This window comes from Poecilia mexicana, unplaced genomic scaffold, assembly GCF_051168715.1.
Source record: "Poecilia mexicana isolate PSO_F unplaced genomic scaffold, ASM5116871v1 scaffold_6, whole genome shotgun sequence".
In the NCBI taxonomy this organism is placed as follows: domain Eukaryota; kingdom Metazoa; phylum Chordata; class Actinopteri; order Cyprinodontiformes; family Poeciliidae; genus Poecilia; species Poecilia mexicana.
The window spans coordinates 16,153,420-16,177,366 of record NW_028263375.1 but is presented as its reverse complement, the minus strand read 5'-3'; the positions used below and the strand labels follow the sequence as shown (position 1 = coordinate 16,177,366).

Below are 23,947 nucleotides of genomic sequence, written 5' to 3'. Positions count from 1 at the left end.
CAAGTGTTGTCAAAATATTTGCTCTCTTACAGATTTCTGCTGTTTCACCATTTTGTCACACTTAAATGTTTCAGATAACGACACATGCTGTTATTAGGACATATTACCTGGATAAATACAAAAGGTAGAATATGACGACTGGATTTATTAAATAAAAAGTTACCCAAACCAACTTTGCATCTATGTGGATAAGAATATTTGAGAGACAAAGTCTCTGACTTCTCTCAGTCTGGAACGAGTTACAAACTTATTTCTGTGGGTTTTGGACTCCTGTGACCCTCAGTTGGAATCAATATCTAGAGAAAAGATGGACGAGTAGAAAACCATTCCAAGAGCGACTGTCCAACCAAGATTACTCTGAGATTCAGAATCCAGACCAAGCAATGGAGACCTCACTGGTCCAAAGTCTGTGTTTATGATTCAACAATAAGAAACAGACAAAAAGGCAAAAATGGCCTCCATGGGACAGATCTAAAGAAAAAAATACGACTTACTGAAAAAGAACAACATTGGCCAAAAAGTTAACCATCTGAATGATCTGTAATCCTTTTGGGAGGATTTTCTGTGGACTGAAGAGACTCCTGCTGCATCTAGTGATGAAATAACACAGCATGTCATTCCAACAGTAAAGCACGGTGGTGACAGTACGATGCAAGGGGCCTCCTTAATCGAAGGGAGAAAGTTCAGTCAACAGGTGTTACCTTAATGTCAAATTAAGTTGTTTTCTCAGCAGATCAGTGAAAGTTCACCTCTGAATTTCTCCCAAAAAATGAAAGAACAAATGAATAATAAAGTCTTGAAGTGACCTAGTTAAAGTCTGAACATAAACAAGTAACCAAACAGGTCTTTCATTATTAAAACCATCTAATGTGGCCGAATTAAAAAGTTCTGCAGTGAAGAATGTATCAAAAAAATCCCTGCACATTGATGTAAAAAAACTAATGGCCATTTTAATCAAACTTTACGTCAGCTGACGCCAGCAGGGGTGACACACCAAGATGGCTTCCGCCCCCTCACACCCCCCCCCCCCCCAAGAATCACAACTTGTGTGTCTTCAGGATATTGAAATTTGTCCAGTGGTCCAAAACATGGCACTGTAACAAAAAAATCCAAAAGATTTCTGTAAGGGCACAAAATATTTTTTCCACACTGCTTTGTCTTTCATGGGTAAGATACTGACTGCTCGTAAACATTTACCAGAACCTGGCTGTAAAACTCCTGAGCCATCCGTTTAAATCACAGCACAGACGAGGTGTGTCTGCAGACTGGGACTGGAAGCTCAGAGGATGGATTTGGTTTCTCTTACGTTACTTGTCCGGCCACGCAGCAGCAGCAGCAGCAGCAGCAGCAGCAGCAGCAGCAGCAGCAATGTATGTGACAGCGTCTCTGTTTGTGATCTCCTACCTGACCACAGCTAACAGGCGGCTTCAGCGTCTCCCCGGCTCGACACCGGGGGTGGGGGGAGGAGGAATATATTTAAATAATCAGGGGTTTGGGTTCATGGCTGATATTTTGCTTCACTGCTTTTGTAAATGAGCATCTGTGTCTGTGAGAGTGCGTGTGTGTGTGTGTGTGTGTGTGTGTGTGTGTGTGTGTGTGTGTGTGTGTGTGTGTGCGTGCGTGCGTGTGTGTGCGTGTGTGTGTTTACGTGCATCCCCTTTTTCCAAAGACATCTGTGGATGTCTTGGTGGATTGTTCTTATATCTGCTGCATTATTCCCTCCTTCGGCAGAGATGAATAAGAAGTGGATGTGCTTTGCTTGTGTGTTTGGTGTGTCTGGCTGCGTCTGCATACAAATGTATGTGTGTGTGTGTGTGTGTGTGTGTGTGTGTGTGTGTGTGTGTGCGTGTGTGTGTGTGTGTGTGTGTGTGTGCGTGTGTGTGTGTGTGCGCGTGTGTGTGTGTGTGTGATAGATAGAGGGCTTTATGAGAGAGGAGCAGGCTAATGACCGGGTCTCCAGAGGCGGTGAGATTCCTGAAGCTATTACTGCTGGAGTTCATAACGGCCTCTGTGCTTGGCCTCTTTTACGCGCTGCTTAATGGGGGATCCTACAGTCACCTCGCCGAGCATAACCCACACCTCTGCGAGCTTTGACCCTTCTCTCCACCCGCCACCCTCCCACAGCCTCTCACCTCCAACTCTGCATACAAACAGAGAGGCACATTTTCAGTCGAGAGGTTCCTGCACCTGCACTCGCACATATTACACTTTATCTTCCTCTCCTCCCCCCCCCTGGCAAACACACTTACTCAGAGAGATGTACAACCTGTATGGGTCACAAAGGATGGAGGTGAGACACCCACCTCAGAGAAAACCGAGAGTGTCTGCCTGCAGTGCACAGCCGAACCATAAATCATGTCAGACTGCACAAGTCTCTGCAGACACAAACACACGCGCTCACTCCCCCTCTTCTCTCCTGTGTGGGTCCGGGCACAAGACACACACAGAGAGAGAGAGAGAGAGATTTGAGGATTATAGAGGTGCCTTGCTTATTTCTTTTCTTCGCCAGCGCTTCCTCCTGAACCTGCTGCTTCCAAAGCGAGGGCTGTTAATCCGTGTGAATTATTGACTAATTTGAGGCTTGTAGTCATGCTAGCGTGGGATTTCTTCATTAGTGTTGAGCAAGTCTGCGTGGAAGGTCTGGAAGAAGAACATCAAGGCTGTTTATTTCAGGAAAGCAAGTGGGGAAACAGGAGGGAACGAGAGAGTGAGGGAAATCGAAAACTAGAAGGATGGACAAGGTAGAAATCTACACTCGGAAGCGCAAATTGATGCAAAACAGCTGTTAAGTAGCTGCAAAGTGAAGCAGCAGCTGCTTGGGAGACGTGAAGAGAGGGATGAGGAGATGAAGGGATGAACAATCAGGAAAGAAACAGGCAGAGAAGACCCGGGGGAGATGTTGAAATATTAGAGTAAATGAAGCGGGCTGAGAGAACTTACTGCACACAATGACAGGGAGACGCTCCTGAACATGTCCATTTCTTTATCCTTCTGATAGTTTGTTTGTATTTTCACCAGCTATCCAGGGACAGTCTTGTATAATGAAGCCAAACTTATTCAAATGTGATTATTTTCCCTTAACGGAGTGAAAACATTTTAATAGTCATGATTATATTTAACATCAGCAGTTTAATTTTACCATGTGGGATGAGTATCGTATTAGTTTGGGGCTTTCGACATTTTTCCACTTATGCACATTTTGATGTATCGCAGAAGAAAAGGTTGATGGAAACATCAATATTCAAAATAACTTCTTCAATTCTGCAAGTACATGTTTATGCTTGCTTGAAGTGGTATTTAGCTTTTCCAAAATAGACTTAATAATTTCAAATTTACTCAACCGTCCTCCACTGCGAAGAGAGAAGTGCCCGGTTGAAGTTGTGCCAGAGAAATCGAGTTCAATGGGAGAAAGCCCCGATGGTGCACTGAAGGGAGATGAGAACTGAACAGAATTGTGAAGGACTGTATCTTCAGATTCTTCGCCTTATTTCAACAGCTGTCCCAACAGGACAACGACCCAAAATAAAAACTAGAACAGATTTTAGCTTCTATAAAGCAAAGTTACTTTGAGCAACAGAAATGGCACTGACAAAACAATGTGTGCTGCTATTTTGGTTGTTTTGGTTGTTTTGGTTTCTCTGCTCCAGCTCCAAGAACCAGGTATTATTTTTCCCAGTTTTTTTTTTTTTTTTTGGCTTTAATTGGCAGTTGGTGTTGAGATACAGATAATGAACACAACAAAGAGTGCAAATGTTGCAGTTATACAGCATTTAACCAACAATGTGCCTAGGAAACCCTGCAAGCAGCTGGCTTGAGACCTGAAGCTCAGATGTGATAGCTGCATGCCAGCTGCACCACACAGACAGCAATTTTACTGTTTTTGAAACTCATAAGTCTATTTAAGGTGAATCATTTGGTAGGAATAAATTATAAAATCTCTTATTTAGTAACCATGTAGCTCAAAGCTGTGTCCCTTAAAGGTGACGTTGTGATATTGTGCCTGCAAACTTTAATGATTCCAATGCATGCTTCAGTAGCAGAATTTAGTTTTTCAAGATTATTTTGCCAACACTCGCAACATACAACAAAATATCAACCACCGTTGGATTATTTTTATGCTTTTTCTTTGTGATTAGGCTACATTTTTACTGGCAGCTCATGTTTCTTTCTGACCATATATAGCTCAGTCTTTATGTAGTAACCTGCAGCCTTCCTCCTATCTGCTGCTTTTTAACCACTTCTTTGTCTTTTTGTTTAGTTTTTTTTATGTGTTCTTTACATCATGCTCAAGATAAAGTTTGGACTGGATAATATATAATAATAACATATATAATATATAATAATTGTTTTTTCACATCTCTTGGATCAGAGTATGCTGTTTCTGATAACTGCACAGTATTTTTATGTTGTAATCTTGTTCTTACTGTACAGTATACTATTATTAATCTAGTTTCTCTTTATATACTTCACAATTCTTACAATACTTTTTGAACTTTTTAATGTGAACCTACATACTTGATGCTGCTGTTACACCTGAATTTCCCCAATCAAGGATATTTCTATTCTATTCTATTGTATTCTGTCTAAATATTCTCTTTTTCTCCTTTCTTTTTAGCGCGTGTATTTGTTGTGTTGTACCAAAAGCACTAAGTAGTCCAACGTGATATGAAACTCTAAAAAGGACAGAAAGAGGGAGTAATTGATGTACTAAAGTTGTGTGGTTTGGGGTTGGGAACCCTGGTGATTTTATTGAGACCAACAGCCTCTGCTATGCCACATGTTGCCCCTGACTACCATGGACATAAAATGTGGACAAGCTGACAGTTTTAATTTTCAAAAAGCTGTTTCGGTTTCAGCCGTAATGATGGATGGTCAGTACTTATGAAGCACCTTTTTTATTACTTTTTTTTTTTTTAAATACACAAACTGCTTTACTAGGTGTTTTACCCAAACGTCTTTCCCAGCGGCTCTTCTGTAAACGGGTGTGCACAGAAACTGCCAACCTTGCAATTAATGGACAACCTGCTCCATTACCTGAACCATACTCACATTACTCTTTTTTTTTTTTTGCACTGTTCCTTTAATTGTGCAATCCTCCTTGATTTAGTATCTACTTTTAGAAAAGGGTAAAATCCCCTCTGCAGATCAGTCTTGATCAGCCAGAGGCTTTTTAGGTTTTCTTATTCTTATAATCATCATCATCAAAATTCATCAGTTGTTTTGAATGTATGTATTATTTACAGTATGTAGTAAAAGATTAGTATTGTTGTTTCTAAATGAATATGAACTTGTTTTTTTTTGTTTTTGTATCATTTGAGGTCTAAAAGCACAGCATCTTTGATCATTTCTCATTTTCTGCAAACAAAAACTAAATTTTTGCTCGGAATTTCAGAGATATGTTGTCAGTAGTTCATAGAATAAAAGAACAATGTTCATTTTACTCAAACACCTATAAAAAGTAAAATCAGAGAATTGATCATTTTGCAGTGGTTTATTTTTTTTTCCAGAGCTGTAATCCAGGCATATGCGAATATCCGAAGACGTTACTTTCACATATAGTTAGGTCAATATGCCAAGATGCCCACGGGACGAGGATCTTGCCACCTAGTGGAGAAAGAAAAATCTATAGCCATAGATTTTTAACATTTCAGCAGAATCCAATAATTAATAGTTCTACTGTTGGTAAGGACGGTTATTAGCAGCTGCAGCGGCCTGTTACTGGTATTATTGCTAATTAGTTAAATATGGCTGTTAGTAGCTCTCTGAAGCAGCGGTAACAGCAGGAGGAGCTGCCTGGAACAGACCTGATTGTCTCCAGTGGACAGTAAACATGTCCAGGCTGTGAGGGATCTGCAGTCTGGGCTCACATCTTCCTTCCCCACATCCCTCCATCTCTCCAGGGAGCATCAGTGGAGCAGGTGCTCACTCCCCTCCTCCTCCTTACTCCCATCTCTCTCTCTCTCTCTCTCTCTCTCTCTCTCTCTCTCTCTCTCTCAGAGAGGACAGTTAATGAGTTCTCCTCTCCTCCCCACATCTCCACACCGTGTGTGCTGCACAGTATTTCGTCCCCGGGATCAAATTGTACATCGCAGCGCACAGAGCCGTCATTTGTTTAAGCGATATGCGCAAAAAATTGCGTGCTATCCTTCCGGTGAGGTGGTGAGTTTTGTGTTTTCTGTTGTTTCAACACAAATGTTTGTTAATTATCAGTGTCTGAGAAGGTGCTTCATCGACATGCGGCTTTTTCCTGACATCCTACTGATTAATTAAGCTGGTCAAACTTTCTCACTCCTTTTGCTGTTTCTTTCGTTTATACTTTTGATGATTCTGCGGTGTTATCTTCAGTTCATAATCTCTTTTCGCTAGCGTTGGACGGACTGTTTGAAGTGAAGCTTGTTTTCAGTCCATGAAGTCTGAAAGTGAGTGTGATTGAATCAGTCAGCAGTATGTCATCAAACTGGTTCGTCTTGATGGAAAGAGTGAAGGCAGCAGGAATAAAGCAGCTTCTGGTGTCTGCTTTTTTCAAATAAAACTACGTTGGGCTGCTCAAGCATAGGCTGGGGATAGTAGACGTTGCACGAGCGCTCCGATCATACGTCAACGGCGGCGCCATGTTGTGCGTGGCTTTTTTGTTGAAAGAAAACAGTAATGGGCTCAATTTCACAATAGATAATTAATAAGTAACTTGTATATATTTTTTAAAGTTAACGACTATAGTTAGAATTGTAATTCCGCCGTTTTCTATTATATTTTAAACTAGTTTGAGACTAAGGTGGATTAAAGTGCATTTTAAGCTAATTTTGTCACATACATTTTTCAGTTTTGATGTTCAGATGTTTAATATTATATCTCACACAATAACTTTTATTGTAGTGAAATGAACACATAGTTTTATACTCCAACCCAACTCATCCAATATTAATTGAGCGTAAACTTAGAATGTCTCTTTATGAGGAAATCCCAGTTAGCAGCTGCACATCAACCTCGTTTTAAGGCGATCTTGCCACTCACAAAATGGCGACCATTCTGAGGCATTATTTTCTACTAAACAAGCAAGACAACTGCAATCTTTTAAATCTATGTGAAAGTACACAGAGAGCACTCATGCTCTTATTTTTAAGTCTGATTGATCCACTTCCTGTAAGGGACAGTTAATTGTGTGTCTTGGCACAGCAGCGAGATTTGGGATCATAAAGGTGTTTGAGCTCCTTCCTTGTTGTGTGGCTTCTTGTTCTAGTCAAACTTGTCAGTGATTAAACACCGCACCTGTTTGCTCATATAACTCAGGAGTATACAAATACATGCTATGTGTGTGTGTGGGGGTGTGTGTGTGTGTGTGTGTGTGTGTGTGTGGGTACGTGTGCATGTGTGTGTCAGCCTGCAGTTTCCTCCTGATGGTTGTCTCCCAGCACCCCTGGGAGACAGAGGAGTTGCTCTTTAATCCGGGACCTTTAACAGCAACTGTATTGTTTGGCTGAGATAGATGCCGGCGGGCGCATCAGCAGCAGTCAAGCGGATCCCGTCGCTTTTGTGTGTGTACACAGCCTGCAGGTGGAGCTCAACACACGCACACACACACACACACACACGCACGCACTCACACGCAGACACACACCATGCACCATGTGCTGCTCCTGACCTACCATAGACCAGCTGCTCAGCAGGGGTTACTGTGTAAACCTCCAATCTCTTTAATTACCTCCTTCTCATATAGTGGCTGTAAACTGATGGCTTCAGATTCACCTCACCATCTTTATTTCCTCACCTTACAAAATATGAGCTAAATATTGAAATATGTTTTTTTTTTCTTAATTCATGTCAGTCCTTTTCACTGTAGAAGTTATGAACATATGCTTGATCACTGCTTTTTGTTGTGATCAGTGGACATGCAGCAATTTCATTTTAAAGAATATTTAAGCACATTCAAAATGACACACAGAAAAACGTGACCGAACCAGGACTTTTAAACATTCTACTTATCCTCATGAAAATCTATCATGTTTTTATGTGACCAAGAGTTTTACGTGTTTTTACTCCTTTTTTTAGAGGAGTAAAATAATAGTTAATTATATATATTATTTATTTTACCTTTTCCACTGAATTTCTTAAACTTCACCCCACAATAGAAAATGAAAATCCATTTTGAAGCGGCCAGCAGAGTCATTTGAGTGTTTTACAAAAATATTCTTTACCAAATAATTTTTTTCATGTCTTGTCTGAAACTTCAGTGTATTTTTCTGGATTTTTTAAAAATATAATAAAGCAACAAAAATGTGCATAATTATGAAGTGGGGAAAAAATAATACTTTTTTTTTAAGTCTTGCCGTAAATTAACTGATTTTAGATTTGGACTTTAACTATTCCATTTACACACATAATTATTCTACGTTCTGAATCATTCCTTTATATCTCTGGTTGTCTGTTTGGGGTTATTGTCCTACTGGAAGCCTCTAACATGTTTTCTTCCGGGATTGACGTTTTTACCGTCAACCGTTTTCTCCTCAGACTTCACTAGCTTCACTGTCCTTTACTGTCCCCATGTTGTCACAGCATGATGCTGCCAACATCGTGCTGCAGAGTTAGTTTTCTGTTAAAAAAAAGCAGCTTATTTAAAGTTTCATCTATCTTCCGGTTTTGTTTGTTGCTCCTTCGTTGCTTGTGGCAAACTACAAACAGGACTTCTTTGAAGGATTTTTTTAACAGTAATTTTCTTTTTGTCACTTTTCCACAAAGGCCAAATTTGTGGAGCGTGTTAATAATCATTGTCCTCTCCTACCTGAGCACAAATTTGTGCAGCTTCTCCGTGAACCTTTCGGCTTCTTTTCTGACTTATGGATCTCGTTGTCCGGCCTTTCAGTTTTGTTTTTCAGCGATGTCTTGGTAAATTTTCGGTTTTGCCACACCTTTTCTGTTTCAGGATTACAAATTAAACTCGTATAATTTTCCTCCCTCTTATGTTGGACTATCCCCAAAAACCCCAGAATAACAAACATAAAAGTTTTTGAGTGTAGCAGAACGAAATGTGGAAAAACAAAATTTGCAAAACTTTCTTATTAGTCTTTCATTATATTCCGATGATTAATCAAGAAGATAGATTCTTAATCCTGGAAGCTATCTGAGTACTTAATCTGATTTAAAGGCCATCTGGGATTGTTCTGCAGCTTATACAACAAGCAGTCAGAGTCAAGTATAAAAGAGAGGTGGTGAATGGAACAGCTGCTAAAACCGCACTTCTTTGGCCTAATCTGTAGTCTGATACAGATTAGGTAATCCTTTAATCTCTGAACTATCCCTCCAGTTATTCTTTTTTCTTTATTGTAGCACACATCTCAGTTACACACTGTACTTCACACTTACCCAGCACCTGCTACGATGGTAAAGGTTGCGTGCATCTGCTATCTGTGTGTCAGCACACATCGCTCGTGTTTGTTCAGATGGTCGGGGTCTAGCCGCAGCGATGTCAACACCTGGTGAGCCGAGGCTGTTTAACTGTCTGACATCACCCCACCACCACCACTACCCACCCCTCCCGTAAACACTCCTCCAGTTTCAAATTCAAAAAAATAAAAAGAAAAACCTCCATAGGCTGAAGTCAGAGCGACAGAGAGAGGCTGGCTTGCCTCAGACTCTTATCTTTTTGCATCACCTTCGTATCAGAGAGTCGAGACTGAGTCACAGATTGCACAGGAGATTGATGACAGAAAAAAAAAAAAAGAAAAGAAGAAGGGGGCAAATGCCTGCTAGAGACTGAGTGGTTTCACAGGCGGGAGGGGAGGAAATGACGAGGCACAAGAAACGATGACACTGACAGATACAGAAAAATGTGTGCCGTCCCAGAGCTGCTGCTATTTATGTCCTGGTTCTACATCTGATGTCCAGTGACAAGATGCTTGAAGACAAGTACACTGATTAGAGAAACCAAGATGGAGAAGGGAGAGGGGGGTCACTGAAAGAGGAACAATGCCCTGCAGCCAGGAGGAGGTGAAAGGGAGGGGAAAAAAGAAGAGAAGAGAAAAAAATAAGGAGGCTTTTTTTGTTTACTGATAGCCTGCATTTATTCCCTACTGAGAGATCCTTCGGTTACAGTTTGATTCCTCTGCTGCTGCTCCTGCTGCCTCTTTCTTACTGGGAGTGTTGGTTATTACAGTATGTGGTTTTTCTGCTCCATTTATCCCAGAACTATAAATGCACGCTGGCTGTTTGGTCCCGAGGGGTCACATGCATACGTTTTCTGACGCACAAAAAAAAAAAAAAAAAAAAAGAAAAGAAAAGAAAAGCCTGAATCCTGAGTCAGCTAATTGTTTCTGTGCAGACAGCGCATGCATTAATATATGTGTGTGTGTGTGTGTGTGTGTGTGTGTGTGTGTGTGTGTGTGTGTGTGTGTGTGCGTCTTCAGCTGCGTTGTTTTTTTTGTTTTGTTTTTTTTCCCCTGAATTTCTAAGTAGACTCGATCCTTCGGGTGTGTGAGAATCTCAGTGTGTGTGTGTCGGTTGTTTATGGGTTGTAAGGATGTGTTAAGTGTTTCTGTGCGAGCTGCAGAGTGACTGCAGCTACTAAAGCCATTTAGCAGCCCCCGGAGGAACCCCAGAGACCGCTGTGTTGACGCCACTCTGACTGCTATTACAGACAAGTTTAAGAGGCCGTAAAACATTTGGCTATTTTTCCTTACTCTCTTTCTCTCCCCCGTGTGTGTGTGTGTGTTGGGGAATTTGAAAAAGTCTGCCAGCTATTGTAGCAGTAGCCATTATTGTGATTAGCATTAACTCCAGAAACACATGTTTTAAAGTTTAAATGGAGCATATTTTCACTGTGTGTGTGTGTGTGTGTGTGTGTGTGTGTGTGTGTGTGTGTGTGTGTGTGTGTGTGTGTGCGTGCGTGTGTGTGTGTGTGTGTGTGTTTGCAGGCTCATTACTGGTCTTTACACCAGGTAACTGTTCATAAACACAACTGAGGATAATCAATTTAATGTCAAAGTGTTGACATAGACAGAAACACACACACACACATTCAGGCATGGCAGTAAGGTCAATTTGGTGTTACAACCTCTTCTTCCACACTAATGCCCCCTACTTTCCTCCACGCACACACACACGCACACCTACACGCGTACACACACGCGCGCACACACACACACACACACACACACACACGCACACACACACACACACACACACACACACACACTCTCTCTCTTTTTCTTTAATGAGCTGACGAGGCAGAGCAGGTCTTCCCCCTGCTGTCCGTGCCGTACCCTGGAGTCCAGCCTGTTTTTTGTGAGGTAGCAGGAGTAGGAGAAGAGAAAGTGAGCGATGCGGAAAGAGAGGCGCTAAACACACAGGCCCTGACATGTCCTGCATCGCTTACGTCAAGCTGAGCTGAATTTGATTGCGTAGGCGGGTGTGTGTCTGTGTTTGGATGCGTTGTGGCCCACCCTGATGTGATTTCCATTTTGCCAAAGGTGAGGGACGTTTTACTGGGTTGCAGCGGAGGGATAATTTTAGCAACACCAGTGGCTTTATTGTCTCTTGGAAGACAGATAAACATCCCAAAGGTAAATATTGAGAAGACGGTTGTGACATCGTGCCACCAACAGTTGGTATATTTGCTGGCGCTCACACCCACAGAGCTTTTCTACATTCACTAATTAGGTGACTTCTGAAGATAATTAGATGCACTGCATTTTATTTATGGGTGTGCGAGTAAAGAGGGGGAATACAAATGCATGCCACGCTTTTCCAATTTTCATTTGTAGTCAAACTAGAAAACCATCTATCATTTTATCCCACACACGATTATCTGTCACATAGAAGCTCAGCGAAATGCATAGCAATTTGTGAGATAAAGTGAATTGATTTAAAGAATTTGAATACTTTTGCACGGCACTGAAGTTTACAGGGGGAATTAAAAATAACAACTAAAACCAAACCACCGATGCTTCACTTCTGCGTGGCAGCTGTGTATCATGAAACCCAGTGACACAGATACTGTAACTGTGCAAAAAGTCGTTTTCATTTTCAGATTCAGCCAAACACCTGGAGTCAAGAAAAACTGCAGCAGACAAATACACTGTGGGAATAATTCAGTCTAACCTTGCTGAAAAGCTTTGTTTTTTTTTCTTTGCAAACGTCAAAGCAATTTTACTTCCTTCAATTGCCAGTGATTTAATGTTGTGGCTGATCGAAGTGCACGGACGCCTGAGCTTTGGTGCCTCTCTAGATGATAGGACACAGAAAGGCATGGCTCATGTCTTCTTTCCTGTTTTGATTAATGATTTTTGACTCAGAAGTTGAAACTCGTGTTTCAGATTCACTTTATGCCAAAGTAACTGTGTTCCAGTTGGAAAACCAGTGGGATTTCATCGCTGTTGTGCTCACGGTGACCAGGCTAACGTCTGATAGCAACATGAGCAAGTATCATTAAGTATGCTTTTGCATTTTATACACATAAGCAGAAGTTGCGAGGTTCTTTCTGAACAAGTGATTTAGCGAGATCCAATTATTCAGTAGGTCAACTAAACAGTTTGTCACTGCAGCTACCAGTTGGCTGACATTTTCCAGTTAATATTTGTACTTTTCTAACCTTGAAAAGTCTTTGAAGTCCTAAAATGCATCCCAATCAGGCTCCTGTCTAGAGCAACCCTTATGTATTTTGCTGAACGCGTTCTTTTCCTCCTAATTTTGAGGTTTTCAGCAATGTTTTCCAAAGTAGACTTTTCTTATATGTTCACATGGGCAGGTTATTCAGAGTAATTAAAATTATTACAGAGGGTTAGGGTAGGGAGGCCTACTTTATTCATGTACATGTTGGTTCCTGTGCAGCAAAATACAATAATAGAACTTGTTTATGGCATTTCCACCTCCTCCTGATGTCTGTCTTGCTTGGTACTGAGTCTACCAAACTTTGACTATAACATGAGGAAAACATATATGGTGTCAAAATAAAACATGAGCTAAATCTGTTTTTGAGAAACCAGTCAAGTCTTTGCATGAACTGCTTTAAAGTGCATGTTCTTTCTAGTCGGGAAGTCATTTTTTTCCCAAGGTTCCAAACCTTATAAGAACAACAACGCTTAATGAAGCTGGAACTTCTCAGAGGCCGACAAGCAACCCTGGGTTCAGAACCCACATAATTGTAAAATGTTAAATTCATAGATATAAATGATTTATTAACACTTCTGATGGCTTGCATCTCATTAAACTGTCATCACACGCAGCAGCTTACATCCTCTGTATGTGAACGTGTTCCTTCGGTGTTTGGATACATAAAAAGAGACTCACATATTGTTGTTTGTCTTGTATCAGTATTAGTAGCTGATACCAAGATAATTAACCTATTCCTGGATTTCTGACCTGCAACCAGACTGTTTACAACTTAGCATCGTCATTTCCAACCCAGTTCTTCAACTTCCCAGTCAAATCAAATTTTGTTTCACTTTTCACTCTCCAGAAAGATGAATTTGGCAGAAATATCCCTGGAAACAGAGAAAAAAAATCTAAGTTTAGCATTTGTAAAGTTATAGATCATTATAATAGGAATCAATATTTTATATAACTTTAGCAAGTAGGAACAGTTGTTGCTTTTCTATGTTAAATTAAAAAATAAGGGTTGAAATCTCTAACTTCTATAAAGAAAAAGTTTTTGACATATTTGTTAAAATTATCACTATGCCGTGACAATATAATCTAAGACAGATAATCTACGTTTTTCTGTACAAACTGCAGAAATATGTCAATCAATCAGAAACAACCAATCAGAGGCAGTAGGAGGGTTTCAGCGCCGTCAATCACTTTCATGCTCATCCCTCCCCTTGCTATCTGCTAGGCTACAGCTTTTAGCCCGCCTTGAATGCTAGGGCTAGTTAGCATAGCCACCGATGACACCACTGATAAAAGCTTTTCCTGGAATGGTAAGATGTTTCTCTGCCATCAGCACATTGAGCAGCGTTGATTGACAGCAGACGCTCCTCCTGGTTCTGATTGGCTGGCTTTGGTCGGGAGCTGTGAACATCTTCAGGTGGCGGCAGGAAGGAGATGGAGCAGCTTGATGATTTTTGTCAGAGTTTCTGTCTCGTACGGTCACAACGTGGTGACAGTTTTAACAACTATGGAAAAACACTTTAGTACTGGGGAAACTCTTAATAGTTTTACTGAGATACGTAGCGATTCATTTGATGATGCAACCACGTCTGTTTACAACAACAACAACAACAACAACAACAACAAACTAATTTAGGTAGAAAACCCAGGTCAAAATTTCTAAGGAGATTCCAGTAAACATCTTAATTTCCACTCGGGTTTTTGCACCTCCTCCTCTTCCTCTCTCTCTCCTGCTGAGGGGTCAGTGGTCAGAGGTGAGGGGTGAAAGGTTTCTGTAAACCCCTTCTATTTACTCACCCCAGATCCCCACATAACTCCCCCCCACCCCGGAGTCCCAAAGCAGATAGCTGACTAAAACAGAGAGACAGAGTGATGGATGGAGGGTTAGCACTACCACACACACTCACACACACACACGCACACACACACAGAGCTCAAATCACACACCCTCCCTCTCCGTCATCACCCTCCACCCTCCACCTCCTCCTTCTACTCATCCTCTCTCCGCCCCCCAAGCCACCACCAACGCCGCCGCCGCCACTCTACCCCCCTTGGAGTGGGAGCCAAAAGGGAAGAAGGCAAAAGACGGAAGAAGAGAAAGCGTAAACATCAGCTTGAGTGGAGAAAATGGAAAGATAGGTGAACTGTCAGAAAAGCGAGGAGTTAGAGGCTGGATGGAGTGGATGGGGTGAGAGATTGAGAGGGAAGCAGGGAGGGCAGAAGGAGGAGGAGGAGAGGTTAGATAGAAAAGGGATCACGTGACCACGTAGCAGCTGCAAGGCTGAGAGGGGGGGAGAGTGAAAGAGTCTCACACAGGAGCAGAAAGACGACGAGCAGGAGGAGATCAGTGAGCGGCAGGCAGGGGTGAGTGTTTGCATGTCTGAATTACGTGCATGTGGACACTTTTAGCGCGAGCGCTGGTGAAAAACGGCTGGAACGTCAGAGGGAGCAGCCTCTGAGGAAAAAGATTGTTTTAAAAGGGGAGCAGGACAGGGAGAGGAGATCTTGTGCACTGGCTTTTGTTGAACAAGCTCAAGTATGCTGAGATAAACACGAAAGAGGAGGAGAGGAGACAAAGGAGGAAAAGAGTGAGAGTGTGGAGAGGAGAGGAGGGAGGGAGGAAGAGAAGGAGTCGATAGAAAGTGTCTTATCATCTCTCCCTTGACTGCTGGGCTCAGCAGAGACAGAGATGCACACACACACACACACGCACGCACGCACACGCGCGCACACGCAACCACACACACTCAGCTTATCAGGATCTGAGCTTTTACTCTCTTTGCCTCTTCCTCTTTTCTTTTTAACATATTATTACCAGAGAAGAAACACATAGATTACAGAGAGTGATCCTTTCTGTTTGGGCAACATGAAAGAATGCATCAATACCAAAATATATCCTGATTAGTTTTGCTGAAATCTCAGGTTTCTTCCCCACTTCATGCCCACTTTATTCAAGACTCCATCCTCTTCCTCCGTCTATTAGTTTCCTGTGAGTGATTTGCTCACGCGTGTCACACGGTGGAGTCCAGGATCCGTCCAGGCGCCTGTAAATATGAAAGTCTCTGCTACTTTGAGGCCCTGACACCTGCCTGTCCTCCATGCTCACCAGCATTGTCAGTGGGATTGAGCAGAGCACTCAATAATCATGTTCAGTGTGCACATATGAATATTTCATGAGCGTGTTTGCTGCTTTTGGTCTTCGTTTGTTCTTCTTGTGGTTTTCTGTGTGTGTGTATGTGTGTGTGTGCGTGCTTTAAAGGTGTGTGTGTGTGTGTGTGTGTGTGTTAGTAATGAGGTCATGGTTGAAGCCGGCAGAGGGACAGGATGGGGTGGGGGGGGTGCTGAGGGGAGGTGGGGGGCAAGGGAGGGGTTGTGAGGGAGTAATTCCAGCTGTAATTAACATTAGTGGGTCAGTGTGGGGATAGATGAAGAAAACAAGGGAAGCTCCAACCATGCTGGCCCCTCGCTGCGCCCACTGTCCGGCGTATCGATGTGGGGTTGTGTGTGTGTGTGTGCGTGCGTGTGTGTGTGTGTGTCTGTGGAGGTTTGTGTGTTGTGTCAGGGTGTAAAAATGCAGTCGTACTTAATAAGACTCTTGTGTGTGTGTGGATGCTCCCGGGTCTTAAGATGTGTCGGCTGGCTCCCTTGAGGAAACGGACATGTGTGCGCTCATGTGTGTGATTTGCTATTAGGGTCAGCGCTCTATTTGACACAGCTCTACTCCCTCCACTCTATCTATGCTGAAGCTGCACTCTCTATCATGATCACAGACAGTAAAACACACACACACACACACACTTCTACACACTTGTCAGCCGCAGCTAAAGTCATTCAGTTTGAATAAGACACCAGCTTGGATCAGGAAAACAATCATTTTTTCCAATAAAGAGAAATCTCGCTTCGTCACGTTTTTCAGTGATTTTCAACATTTTAAAGCTTCTTGTCTCTCTTTCTTTCCCTCAGGTATGAACCATGAGTCCAATAAATCGGCATCATTAGGAATGATCTCCACAGCAACTCGCACCACGGCCACAGTCAGTCCCCTCAGCCCACTAACCAATGGGAACGCAGCTGCCCAGTCTGCAAACTCCGGATTTGCTGCCGCCCTGCGTAAACTGGCCAAGCAGGCCGAAGATCCCCGAGGTGAGAGGTGGTCCGGTCCCCCAACAAGCCAGAACCGGCCCCAAACCGGATGGGGCCCTAAGCAGAATTTTATACAGGACTTGCCCCTTTTTGGCTGATTATAGTTTCCTTTAAAGAGCCGTAATATAAGAAGGAACAGCAATCACAATACTTCTTTCTGAGTCAGTGTGTATATTAGGAGTTGCAGAGACAAAATAATTAGCATCCTTTAAACACTTGTTTCTATGTTTCCCTATTATGTCAGCATTTCCAAATCTAGTATGTTGCACGGAGAGACACTTTGATAAAATACACTCAGCCTTCCTGTTTTCTGCCAAAAGTCTTGATCTCTCTCCAACTCTGTCAGCCGGAATGATTTTCTAAAGCTGCACAGTGTATCCCAGAGTTTTCAGAACGTCGTCCTAATGAAGGTGTTGAATTAGAGCTGACCTACTCTGACCTCTTCCTCTCTGTCTCCTCCTTCATTTGTTTCCATTCATCTCCTAATTATGACAATCTAATTACAGCCAATTATAGGAAGTCAGTGCTCAACTTCCTCTCCATCCTCTGTCTCCCTCCGCCTCAGAACGTGTGTGTGTGTGTGTGTGTGTGTGTGGTGCTTCATGAACAGAGTAATACCAGTGACTGTTACACTCTCTCTTTATCACATTTAACACCTCCCTTCGCAGCGTCACACCCCAGCCTTTTCAACAAGCTTCTTCTTCCTTCATATTAGACACACGTGTGTCGAATACAAACACAAAATTATTTAGTTTCATTGTGCAATGATTTGATTTTGATCCCTCCCTCTCTGTCTCCCAGTCTCTGCCCTCAGCGGCGAATCGTCTCCGGTGTCTTCACCAGGCACCAGCCACCCCTCGCCGGTCGCCACCCCGAAGCGGGGCTCTTTAGGGCCCTTCCTGGGCCAGAGCAGGGGCCACAGTGTGCCGAGTAACCCACCCGTGGTCACCATCGCTCCCACCAAGACCAGCAACGGCCAGTGGAGGGCTGACGGCCGGCAGGTGAGCTGTTCGCCAAACGCCTGCTGGCGTTGTAGCCGAGTCTGAGATGAGACATCTGTTTTTATCTGCTGTTCGTTTTGTTTCTTCTCACTTTATCCTTCATTGAAAAAAAAACAAAAAAAACAGACCAAGCGCTTGTCAACATCCAGCTGTCGAAAACAGCCGTCCCACCGCTCCCTTCTTCGTTTTTCCCGTTGTGTATCACTTCGTTTTTGTCTCACTGCTTCGTTTTGATGCTTTCCTACCTCACTGCCTCTTCAAACCACCTTCTCCTCTCGCTAATCAGCCCATGTCTTCTTCAGGAACACAAGAGCTTTGTAAAGAAACAGAGAAATGCTGCAGAGCCCAGCACCTATTGTGCTCTGCTTCCTGCAAGGTGTGTGTGTGTATGCGTGGGTGTGCGTGTGTGTGTGTACTTGACCCTTCACCACAAAAGACTCAGGGCATGAAGAGAGGTCTGTGTGTGTGTGAGTGTATTTAAGCTGGGGCAGGGAACCAGGCCCCCTCACACAATGCCGAGGTTAGCCCCCACAGTAGCCACTTCCCCCTGGATCAGAGCGTTCTTTTTTTCCCCCCTCCACAAAGAGCACTCTGTGGCTCTGCCTGCCTGGGGCTCCCTTTCAGAATTTCGGAGAGCAAAGGAAGGAGGGAGGCAGCAAAACAGAGAGCTGAGAAAGACGGGGAGGGGAGGAAGCGCGAGTTACTTTGCTGCGCGCATGCAAAACAATCTAAAGAAACAGATTGTGTTTGTTGCGCTGCTGCATTTACGAAGCCCGCCGACCGTCTCTGAGATCAGAGGTCAAGGAGCGCTCAGGATGCTGTCCAGGCCAGCTCGTCTCCGTTTGTCCCGGAGCGAACTCGACCCTCTCAAGATGTGACATTTACCCATTTTGTTTTCCAGGGTCATGCGCAGAACGTTACCTCCAGTATTCCAGTTTGTAGGGAATAATTTCACTCAGTGCACGACGTAAACCTGCAGACATTGGAAGTCTAGATAAGCCTCCTGCACACAGAATTAGTTTTTCCTGATATAGCTTGACAGCTTAAATCATTTTATGATTAGTTCTAGTCATAATTGGTCATGTGAATCTGTCGCTTGAATCTGCATGACCAGTGACATCGTCATGACCAGAAGCTCCTGAGAGAGCGAGACACCTTTTCTGGCTGGGAAATTAGTGACTCATCAACAGAGACAGAGACCCAACCAAGGTAATCATCCCACCTTTGAACCTCGGATTGGTCGCCTGGGCAGAAATGACCGTTTGCTTTGTTTCTGTCAACATCAGCTGCTTGTCTGCCTGCATATTTATTTATTTATTTCTTGCTCTTCTTATGGCTGAGTACTCTAACAATCGACAAAGAGTGATCTGAGCACCCTTTGGTTCCTGGACGCCTGCTATGAAAGCAAGCGAAGCAGAAGAGACGCGTCTGATTGGACGCTAGGAGGGTAATGCCCACAGTGTTGCCTGCTGTGCCAGCAGGCATTAACAAGTGTTGGAACAGAGACCCTAAAAACAGCGTCCCCCTCTTCCTTAGAATCAGATTACTGCAAAGATCTTTTCACACAAGGATTTTCAAAATCTGATAGTCTGAATAACCAGCAGAGCTTAAGTCGTTGAGTAATGACTTCAGATCATTTATCTTTTGCATTTCCATTCGATTTGATTCTATTAGTATCTCACGGTGATTTTCTTATGATGCTTAGCTGACGTCCACGTTGTGTCTGATTTGAAAATAAGTTGTTGCATGAAGAAATTAAAAAATATAAAGTGTGTGGTAGGAATTGTTCAATGGGAATGTTAAAAAAAAATCACTCAGATTACAAGCCATGCTTATTGATTGATTAACATTTGAGCCTGACTGATTCAATTGTACAGTAGTATAATTTCATAATTATACTTTTTTCAGTGGCCCCCTCTTTAACTTGGTCCAGTGGAGATTTCAAGAAAGATGTTTTGCAAGAGATGGTTTGAATCTGCTTTCCATGAATGACATATCCAAAACGATTCAAAAATATTCAAAGTGGAGGTATTTCACTCCAAATCATGTGTTGTAGAAAACGCAGGTAGCAGACCAGGCGCTATGCACAGAGGTCATTTGTTTGTGGTTTGGCCACGGTCAGCCCCACACCTGTGTGGCAGGGTGCTGCCGTGGAAACGAGATATGACACGTCAGAGGATGTGTTTGCCTTGCACTCATTCATGTGCTTAAAGTTCCCGGGCCAGTTTATCGTTTAGCGCGCCCAAAACCTAATTGTCCGAGAAAATCTCTGTTGTTTTGATCAAATAAATTAAGATAACGGACCCTTAATTGAGACCATCTCTTGGACAGCCTCTACAAAGCAGAGGGTCACAATTAGGCAGAACAGCGAGCCTAAACATACAGCAAGAACTACAGGGGTTATAATTTATGTTAAAGTATGGAATAGCCTAGTCAAAGTCCAGACCTACATTTAGCTGAGAATTTTTAGCAAGACTTGATTGCAAGTCAGAAACTCTTTCCATCCAAAGTGACTGACAGGGTCTTATTTCTCTGTAAGCATGATGATGGGAAACATTTGGACTGTCATGGTGGCTGAACTTTACAAGCACAAACTGAGCCTCAGGAAAAGGCAATTAAAGAAATCAAATGCAATTTATAAAACAAGGAAAAAGTACATCAATGCCAGAGAGCTTTGCTCAACATAAAAAAAATTTTACTAACTGAGGTATCGGGACGTACACAACAGGGATAAACACTGGATATAGTAAAGAACAATGGGAATTGTAGTGAAGAAGATGACTGAAGTGATGCAGAGTCTAGGAATTGACCAAGAAAAAAAACAGTAACTCAATCAATTATTAACAAACAAAGAGCATACATTACAAAATCCCAACACAGCTCTGGGCGGCTGGGCAAATATTAGGATCACTTTTCTGCTTTGATTTTGATTCATCCTGACTTATCAGACCCAGCTCTGGGCTGTGCTGAGGCCTCTGGCTGCAGCTCTGAGCTTTTTCCTCAGCATCTCCAACTCAGTTCTTGTCCCCCTTTTCTGCTCACTTTAGACACATCACACACACACACACACACACACACACACACACACACACACACACACACACACACACACACACACACGCACACACACACACACACACGCACTCATCTCCTGGACACCCACAGTAATTCCCGCTCGCACACTCCTCTGTCTCCTTGTCAGGTTGAGTCGAGCGTTCAGGGACTAAGCAGGGAGCGGGTGGGAGCCGAGAGCGCCCCGCTGCAGCAGGACAAGAGGACGCCGCCCGTCCCCCAACCTCATTCGCTGGCTCAGTCCTTTGGCCGCACACACAGCAGTATCATGCAAGACCCCCGCTTGCAGAGCATAAGGTAAGAGTGGCTCATGCACGTAAGTGAACTGAAGGTTTGTTAATTTCCCTACAGCACGCTTTAAAAGCTTATTCTGCAGTTTACCGGGGCAGATGCACGCCGTGGTTCCCTCGGGGGCTGTTCCAGAGGAATACCTGCGAGCTCTCCGGCCCTTCGCCACCTCGGATGACCTCAGACTGACCTCTCTGCCCCTCAGTCTTGACCCCGCCGCAGCGGCCCATGCGGCGGCGGCAGCTGCTTACTATCACCCTGCCTACCTGCACCACCCTCTATCTTTACAAAGGTATCTATGCACTTTAATTTGTGGAAGACGTGCAATGACGGCACATGGAGCGTAAAGTTAGCAATCACAGCAGTAAGAGAGCCTGTCCATTTTGCATCACATTTGCAGTTTAGCACAAGCCGAGACGGCAAACATGTGGAGGAGGGCGCAGAATACTGAGAGGTGATAAAACCGATGCCACGCGTCGCTCCAAGCACACCGCTGTCAAATGGTGGTGGCAGCATCATTCTGTAGGAGACTATTTTCTACAACAGTGAAAAGGAAGCTGCCAGAAACAAATAATAGATTGAATAATAGAAGGCGAGGCTGTGAGATCCACACATTCAAATCGAGAAATCTTTCATCATCGCACAGGTTTTTACATCAGCGAGGCATAAATATAGTCTAATCAGTCAAACTGTAAGCAAACATCCATATACCCGTCTAATCAGTCTTTCAAGATGTTCTGAATGGTTAATAATCTATTAAAATATATTAGAAAAACAGGCAACAAAACAGTGATTTAAGACTATTGTTTTAATTGTTTTGAGGACTGACTAAATTTGATAGATTTTTGCTAAAACTCAAACTCTAGCTGGTGGACTTATTGCTCTCAGTAACTGGTTTGTTCTTAATAACAAACCCTAATACAATTCACATTTGCAATTTGGATGATTTGGTCAAAAGAAGATTTTAACTAGTAATCTCTGCTTGCTGAAAACCAGTATTAAAACGCAGAGGTTTCCAGAGCCTCCTGCAGCGATGCATTACACACAGACCTGGTGCTGTGGGGGAAATAACCACACAAGCGTGCTAACGCTTCTAAAAGGGTTCGCTTAAAAACATGGTTTTATCAGTGTGCACGTAATGTTTAAAACTCTCAATGCAATGGAACAATGAAAAAGACAATCAGAAAATCAGCCGAAATTGTGAACGCGTCCTAATTTAATAACTGTTCTATGCTCCAGAAGAAAATCTAAATGTTAAACTGCATTTTGCATAAGGAGGGATGTCAGCCATGTTGAAAGTCAATGTCTGAGATGCTAAACAGCGCATTAATGTTTTTGTGTGTGTGTTTGTGTGTGTGTGTTTGTGTGTGTGTGTGTGTGTGTGTGTGTGTATCTTAGCAGGATGGAGGAGTCCCTTTGTCTTTCTGCACTGCGATCGCAGTTCTACTCTATGCCTGCAGGTGGCGCCTTCCCTCCCCTTCACCCCTCGGCCCTGCAGCTGCACCTACCTGGAGGCCGCTACCCAGGAGAAATTAACCACACAGCTTTCTCTGAGAGGTAACTTCTTTCTTTCTTTTTTCTCTCTCTCTTTCTTTGTTTCTCTTTCCCCTTCTTTCTCTCTCTCTGTCTCTCTCTTTTTCTCTCTCTCCCTCTCCCTCTCTCCCTGTCTGCAGGGCTTTGTAATCTCTCTCTGCAGGGTAAGCACAGGTTGCTGAGTGTGTGATATTTTTAGCACACACCCCACGGTGCCTCCTATACACTCATCACACACACACACACTGCCCTTCAAACACACACTCTGTACTCCTATATAAATGCATATGTACGCCCGTGCATGCATAAAATCCCATGCTTACACACGCAGAAGTACATTTTACTCCCTCTGTACCATTTTTACTTGTGAGCTCTGAGCTCCTTTTCCAGGATGACATTGCTTCCCTGCAGCATCATCCATCGGGGGGCCAGGGGGGGATGTTTGTGTTTGAAATGGATGGTATTTATCGTCTGGCTGTGTAATAGCTCCTGCATTCCTCGCAGGTTTCTTTGCCTGCTATTGATTGTTGCTGAATGTGTTCTCTTGTGTGTTTGTGTGTGTTTTTTGTCATATTCCTGTGGATACCTATTAAGCGTTCATCTGCTCCTGCTCAGTCATGCTGTGCATGGATTATTTTCCTTGTGGTAAATGGAAAGCGCGCGCTCACATCCGTGTGGGTTTCTGTGGATGCTTTGTCACAAATGTTTGTGCGAGGTTCAGCAGTGTGTGGTTAATATCTGCCTCATGTTGGGTGTTGCATCTCTCACCTTCTACTCGTGTGCGTGTGTGTGTGTGTGTGTGTGTGTGTGTGTGTGTGTGTGTGCGTGTGTGTGTATGTGTGTGTCATTGTCAACCTCCCTCTCAGGCTACAGATGGAGAACGAGCTCCGCCAGCGTGAAAGAGAGCAGGAGCGAGAACGAGAGAAAGAGAGGGAGCGCGAGGCCGGGCTGGAGCGAGAGCGAGAGCGGGAAGAGGAGCGGGAGAGAGAGCTGGACAGACAGAAGGAGAGACAGAGGGACAGACAGCACCAGATGGTCCGGACGGCCGAGAGTCAGTACCTGGCTGAGATGCAGGCTCGAAGGGCAGCACCGCCGGAGGACAGGGCCCGACCCGGAGAGAGACTCACTCCTACCAGGCTGGGTACACACACACCAACACACACCCCATAATGTGACCGTACATGATTAATTGCTCAGACGTTTCCGTTGTGCATAAGATTTTGCTAATTTTTTTTTTCTCCTCTTCAACAACAAACTTCATTAGAGAAAATCAAAACGTGTGCAGCCATTACCAGAGGGGATTATAAGAGCCG

The 23,947-nt window shown here is 43.4% G+C and overlaps 1 protein-coding gene across 1 annotated transcript in view; it reads left to right on the top strand.

The window, feature by feature from the left end:
• Positions 1 to 3,023: 3,023 nt before the first annotated feature.
• Positions 3,024 to 23,947, top strand: part of LOC106926596 (genetic suppressor element 1-like) — a 29,229-nt gene continuing 8,305 nt past the window's right edge. Inside the window, exons 1-7 of the mRNA XM_015001622.2 lie at positions 3,024 to 6,159; positions 16,561 to 16,740; positions 17,542 to 17,741; positions 20,944 to 21,110; positions 21,190 to 21,393; positions 22,500 to 22,658; positions 23,501 to 23,775. Coding sequence (XP_014857108.2) covers positions 16,563 to 16,740; positions 17,542 to 17,741; positions 20,944 to 21,110; positions 21,190 to 21,393; positions 22,500 to 22,658; positions 23,501 to 23,775 — 1,183 coding nt within the window. The 5' untranslated portion in view covers positions 3,024 to 6,159; positions 16,561 to 16,562. The remainder of the gene's footprint in view (positions 6,160 to 16,560; positions 16,741 to 17,541; positions 17,742 to 20,943; positions 21,111 to 21,189; positions 21,394 to 22,499; positions 22,659 to 23,500; positions 23,776 to 23,947) is intronic.